Source organism: Pleuronectes platessa, chromosome 3, assembly GCF_947347685.1.
Source record: "Pleuronectes platessa chromosome 3, fPlePla1.1, whole genome shotgun sequence".
Classification (NCBI taxonomy): domain Eukaryota; kingdom Metazoa; phylum Chordata; class Actinopteri; order Pleuronectiformes; family Pleuronectidae; genus Pleuronectes; species Pleuronectes platessa.
In genome coordinates this window covers 17,006,888-17,013,223 of record NC_070628.1, presented here as the reverse complement: position 1 = coordinate 17,013,223, position 6,336 = coordinate 17,006,888, and the positions used below count along the sequence as shown (strand labels likewise).

At 43.7% G+C, this 6,336-nt stretch overlaps 1 protein-coding gene across 3 annotated transcripts in view; it reads left to right on the top strand.

Moving 5' to 3' along the window:
• Nucleotides 1-2,884: 2,884 nt before the first annotated feature.
• Nucleotides 2,885-6,336, top strand: part of ntn1a (netrin 1a) — a 60,171-nt gene continuing 56,719 nt past the window's right edge. For 2 of the 3 annotated variants that reach the window (XM_053417991.1, XM_053417989.1), the window contains exons 1-2: nucleotides 2,885-3,117; nucleotides 3,322-4,382. In XM_053417991.1, the coding sequence (XP_053273966.1) occupies nucleotides 3,359-4,382 (1,024 nt within the window). In that variant the 5' untranslated portion in view covers nucleotides 2,885-3,117; nucleotides 3,322-3,358. The remainder of the gene's footprint in view (nucleotides 3,118-3,321; nucleotides 4,383-6,336) is intronic. The other variant, XM_053417990.1, reaches the window with a different exon arrangement.

The following is a 6,336-nucleotide window of genomic DNA, read 5'->3' as shown; positions in this document are numbered from 1 at the left end:
TTAAAGGGGATCTTAATAAGTCTTTAATGTAATCTTGATATCCTCAGTTTGATTTAGATTTTTTAAGAAATGCAAAAGTCACCCCAAACACAAACTTTGTGTTTAAGTTTAGTTGAAGAGACGAAAGGATGTTTTGGTTCTCTCCTTTATCACCTATCTCTTTCCTCCTTTTCATTTACCTCTTTCTCTTTCCTCTCATGTCTTTGTTCAATCACTTTTTCAGAGAATGTATATTCGGTTTATTTCCTTGTTAAACTCTAAATTTCAAACTTAAACAAGTTGTTATAATCCAACAAATCCAGATCAATGTGATCAGGTAACTGAAGCTCCGAGTTCAGATGCTTCATTAGATTGTTTCTGTTTCTCCTCCTTCTAAAACCATGAGGGTCTTTCTTTGGAGCTCCTGTGTCCTCCTGACGCTCGTCTACTTCACCGACAGCTCACACTGATCAACCAGAGCTGTAAGGTTTGATTGTCCACTCATCCTGGCTCTGGATGATCACCCCATCCTTCTGGCTCAGTTTGGCAATGTCATCCAAAGTCTTCACCTCAACGGCCTTGTTGCTCTTATCATAGTCCCATTTTTCCAGAGGTGAATGTGATGACCTTTGTCTCTCTCTCCCAGGTCGGGTTGATTCTGTCTTCCTCTTCTTTCCAGAAGCAGTGACCCCTTCTGTCTCCACCTGCTGGACACGCAGAGCTTCTCAGAGCTAAGCGTCCTCCTCTCTGTTTTTGAGTTTTCTCTAAATTTTTTTGTTTCTTATTGGCTCCTGCTGAGTCCAGAGGCTACATCAGTTTGTTTGTTTTTTCTTGACTGAATAAGAGGAAAACCGAAGTGAAAGTAGAGTGACTTTGATACTGAAGTAAGGGAAGAGGTTAACAAAGAACAGGACTCTAGACAAAGGTGGACAAAGAATAACAATGTTCAGAGTCGCAAATCTGATTTAAAAAACCAAACTGCATGACATTAAAAGAAGAAGAGGAAATTGAGGGGTATATAAACAGATCATAAATGTCCACTCATTTGATGTGGACATGTTTGACAACAAGGCGCTTTACTATATATAGACATGTTTCCTACACGTCTCTCCACGATTTCTGCGAGGGCTTGCTGGGACTGCAGTAACCAGCTGATGGTCCAAAAGCTGCTTCTTTTGTTGTAAAGACTTCCGAGCAGATTTATTTTATTTTCAAATTTCACTTCTCTAACTTGATTTCCTCTACGAGATGATTTCTAGATAAGGGAAGTCATGGCATTTGTAAAATTAGATTAGAGCATAGCAACTGCTGTGTTTGTATGGCTTTGCAGTGGGTTAGGTCATTTGTTAACATCAGCCCTCTCCGGTCGCCCTTAACTCCACCCTGTACAGTTTATTCACCTAAACACCGACATGTATAATCCGTGTATCTCCAGATAAAACTGTTTAAATTCCTCTTTTTGTGTAAGAGCAGATATAAAGCAAATATCACAGAAACAGAGAAGTGGAACCGAGCACTGGCTGAAGGACTAATAATATTCATCATCATCAGTAAAATATAACAAAAGATGATGATCATTGTTATTCATAAGAGTTTCTAAGAGTGACTGTGACTTGCAGATTGCTTTGCACAGGTGTCCTTTGACATAGAGAAAGTCTCTGTGAAATAAAATGATCAATTGCTATTTATAATTTTGAGTAAGACTTTATTTTTTGTCTAAAACATGTGACAGTAGTTGTTTAACCATAATACAGACCAGCTCTCCCCCTCACTGCTCACACATACCAGTACACCCTTGTCTGAAATAGAATAGAATGCCATTATGAGAGCCACTCTATTCTGGTGCGTACAATTTTAATATTAAACTATTTAAGTATATTATAAAAAGGCTGCAAATTACTATACTGTGATAGTAACTATAGTGTATCAGACAAGAATGAGTAAATGAGATAAACATATATTGGTCGCAAACATCTCCTTCTCTCCTCTCAGTGGAAATGTCAGAATTGAGGCAAAATCTAGAGAAAGTTTTTTATTATCTACACCTGTAGAAGACAATCGTCTTCATTCTCATTGAATAAATGTCGTAATGCTTCCACCGCCCGGGAGAATATAGCCTACAAAGCAGAGTCCGCGGCTCTCTGCACTTTACTGAGCTGGCTTTTCCTCATATGGACACAAGATGGCGCTGTTACTTGTGCTGTCAGCATGCAACAGGTCTGCTGGAGCAGCAGCTGCGCAAGGATGGGGATGAGTGATGAGTCCTGCAGAGGAGCGAAGTCATGTGGTGCACAAATGTTTTACATTTCATGTCTGGGTGTCTTGTGCATGTGATATTAAAGCTTTGGGTTTATTTTCATTTCACTGGCCTCTAATAGAATAAATCCTAAAACTATCTAGCAGCTTTTGTTTTTCAGATTGGACACAGAATTGATTAAGATGTGATAGTTTTCACTTAAGTTGCCTTATGAGTAAGTAAACTCCACATTGAAATGTCTATGATAATCTTAGCTGATGGACAGTAGGTCTACTTATATAATTTATGTTGCTCCAATGACAACCTCTAATGATTGTTTCGCAGCTGTAGCCCATTGGTTACCTACCACCACATCATTTAATAAGCCAACCATTAAAACGTATCTAATTAACATTGTTCTGTAATATACCAAATGTTCAGTTCGAATGCTGGAGAATGAAACTACACTATCAATGTTTAGCCCGGTTGTGGCTGTGGCTCTTTTTTTTACAGGACTGGGCCTAATTTGCTTCTCCCCACTGGTGCGTCGATCTTCACACCGATTCGCCACCAGTGGATGTCGTTGTTCCGCCCCATGGTGTCACCCCCTCTTCAAGATGAGCTGACCTAGAGCGGTGCCAAGCGAGATCCGATCCGAGGAGTGAGAGAGAGCGAGAAAGAGAAAGAGAGAGAGAGAGAGAGAGAGAGAGAGAGAGAGAGAGAGAGAGAGAGAGAGGTTGTGAAAAGAGCGGCAGGAGGAGTGGGACTTGCTATTAGGACACCAGCGCCTCTTAAATCCAGCCGCTCCTCCTTTTTTACGCAGGAGATTTGAGGAAACAAACAAAAACAGGAGGAGCAGTGACAGAGAAAAGTAGACTTCCACCTTTTTTATTTCTTCTCGGGTAAAAAAAATGGTTTTATAGATTATTATTTAAAAAACCTGACGTTTGTGTGGATGATCCTTAGAATATATCAATGACAAAAAGGCATGCGTAAAAACCTTTGCCCCTTCTTTGTTTGGAGCCTGTTTCTGAATTTACAGGATCAACAAGCATTCTCTCTCTCTCTCTCTCTTCCCTCATGCTCACCCTCTCCTCTTCCTCCAGCAGGCAGAGGCACTTTGGACACGGAGGCACCGACACCATGAGGAAGGCTGCGGATGTTGCGCTGTCTGCGCTGCTCATCCTGGCGCTGTCGTGCCGGTGCGCCCTCGGCGGCTACGGGATGAGCCTGTTCGCGGCGCAGACCTCCCCGCCGGACCCCTGCTACGACGAGCACGGCAACCCGCGCCGATGCATCCCGGACTTCGTCAACTCCGCCTTCGGGAAGGAGGTGAAGGTGTCCAGCACCTGTGGGAAGACGCCCGGCCGCTACTGCGTGGTCACATCCGCGGAGAAGGGAGACGAGAGGACCAGGAACTGTCACTCCTGCGACGCCTCGGACCCCAAAAAGTACCATCCTCCGGCGTACCTGACGGACCTCAACAACCCGCACAACCTCACCTGCTGGCAGTCCGAGAACTTCATCCAGTTCCCGCTGAACGTCAGCCTCACCCTGTCCCTCGGGAAGAAGTTTGAGGTCACCTACGTGAGCCTGCAGTTCTGCTCGCCCCGACCCGAATCCATGGCCATTTTCAAGTCCATGGATTACGGTAAAACGTGGGTACCCTTCCAATTTTACTCGACCCAGTGCCGGAAGATGTACAACAAGCCCAACAGGGCCGTGATCACGAAGCAGAACGAGCAGGAGGCCGTGTGCACGGACTCCCACACCGACATGTACCCCCTGACCGGCGGGCTCATCGCCTTCAGCACGCTGGACGGGAGACCGTCAGCGCACGACTTCGACAACTCCCCGGTGCTGCAGGACTGGGTGACGGCCACGGACATCAAGGTCATCTTCAGCCGGCTGCACACGTTCGGCGACGAGAACGAGGACGACTCGGAGCTGGCCCGGGACTCGTACTTCTACGCCGTGTCGGACCTGCAGGTCGGCGGGAGGTGCAAGTGCAACGGGCACGCGTCCCGGTGCGTAAAGGACAGGGACGGGAGCCTGGTGTGCGAGTGCAAGCACAACACTGCCGGGCCGGAGTGCGACAGGTGCAAACCGTTCCACTACGACCGACCGTGGCAGAGAGCCACAGCCCGGGAGGCCAACGAGTGTGTGGGTAAGTCCATCCACTGTCCCCCTCGTCCTGGAGCGGCTGTCTCCCTGAGCTGAGCCGCTTGGCACGGAGGATGCATTTTATTTGTTCTGGTTGATCGAGAGATAAACTGTGAAATATATATCAAAAACAAAACGAAGCGTTGTTAGGTGGAAAGACCCGGGATAAAGCAAAATTAGGCGAAACAGAAACAGGCTGTTAAAGGTCTTTTGGATGCAAAAGAGAAAGGCAATAATTATACTCTATAATTGTGAATAATTATAATAATAATACAGTTAGGTTTCATGACTAATCTGGGAGTCATTTTACAAATTCCTCTCATTAAACTAAAACTTTCCCTTTAAACCGAGCCGCAGCAAAGCCCCATTTTCCCCCTGATATTGTGGCGCAATTTTTTTAAAATGAAGATGTAATTTAGAGTGTTTGGTTTGGTCGATGTAATTTAGTTTGGTGCAGGCCATAATGGAGGCGTTTAAAACCACATCCAACGAGACCACAGAGTCTAATCATTCACAGGAAGGTTTCTCGTAGAGCTCCACTTCACTGCTGCATTAAAACCATACCGTCCTTTATTTGCAGTTTATTTCACATTTTATAGATGACTACAATTTTTGTTATCATTGAAATATTCAAATAGAAATAATACAATTTCACTGATACTACTATTATAAATAATTTTTGTTTTTTTACATATATTGCAATTTGTAATTTGTTTTTGTATTTGTTATTATATTCTTAAATATTCAAATTAGAAAAATACCAAAATTACTCCGGTAATGCATTAATTAGGCTTTAAGGCCTGTTAATTAAATATGATTAATAATTTAAAGGTGGATATTCACTCACGGAAATGAGCTGATGATCAGGCCAAGGCAAGAATAAGTGGAGCACAGTCAGACACATGGACACACTTTCATGTAGAATATGGTATATTCTGCTCTTAATAAAATAGGTGTGAAAAATATTTTAAAGTCAAACATCTGCAAATTTTTTTAACCTTGTCCACTTATGTTACTGAACTATGTGCGTGATAACCGGCACGTTTATCCAACTGTCCAGTGATCAAAGTAGTGTCAGTCGTTTGTTTTATTACCACTTGGCACATAAAGATTATATTGGCTGCAGATTACACACACACACACACTTAGACACACACACAGCACAACATGGAGCCACTTGTCACACAGAAACCTGACCAGACTGACAGATTAATGAAATTACTGAATTATGTTTGCTGTAAATCTTGCAGTGAGATTTGGACGAAAGTGAGATTGGGAGTTTTGTTGAAAAGTCTTTGCAAAGTGCTCCAGAGTGCATTCTATATTTTAGTGTCCTTCTCATCTTTCTTTTATGATACTTTTTGGGCTGAAGTCCTTGGAGGAGTTCCTTCCTCCACGTTGCAGAATAACACAGAGCTGCAGTAATTTGATGTTTACGCGGCTCCTGCTGACAAGGTGTACAACAGTTTAGAGAAACAGGAGGAGAGACGGTTAGATGTTGATGACACAGAGGCTGAAACTCAAAACCTCGGTGACTCCACACAATCACAGACATGGTCATCCTGCAGAAATCAATTCAGATCCCCCTATCCTGTCTTTTTTCCCATGTTGCTGCAGGTCTGCAGGGAGCGAGGCTCTATATTGTTTGAGAGCCGCGGCACATGTCAGCCACTTTGACACGTAGCAGCTGTTGAAAAGGGTTTTGTTTGCCGGTGTTGCCTGTTTCTAAAGGCTCAGGGACGTTCTGACTGGCAGATGTGAATGTGCTGCTAAATCAACAGGAGTGGTTCGGTGGAAATATCTACATCTATACTGTGTGACTGGAGAGGCCCAGTGTCCGGCCTCGGAAAGCAGTGAAACCAACAGGGTGTTTTTATCCCCTGTAAATCGTGCTTATCATCAGGTAACAAATTGAGTGCTTGCTGATTGATCTCTTTCAAAACAAGTCACATGTAGTT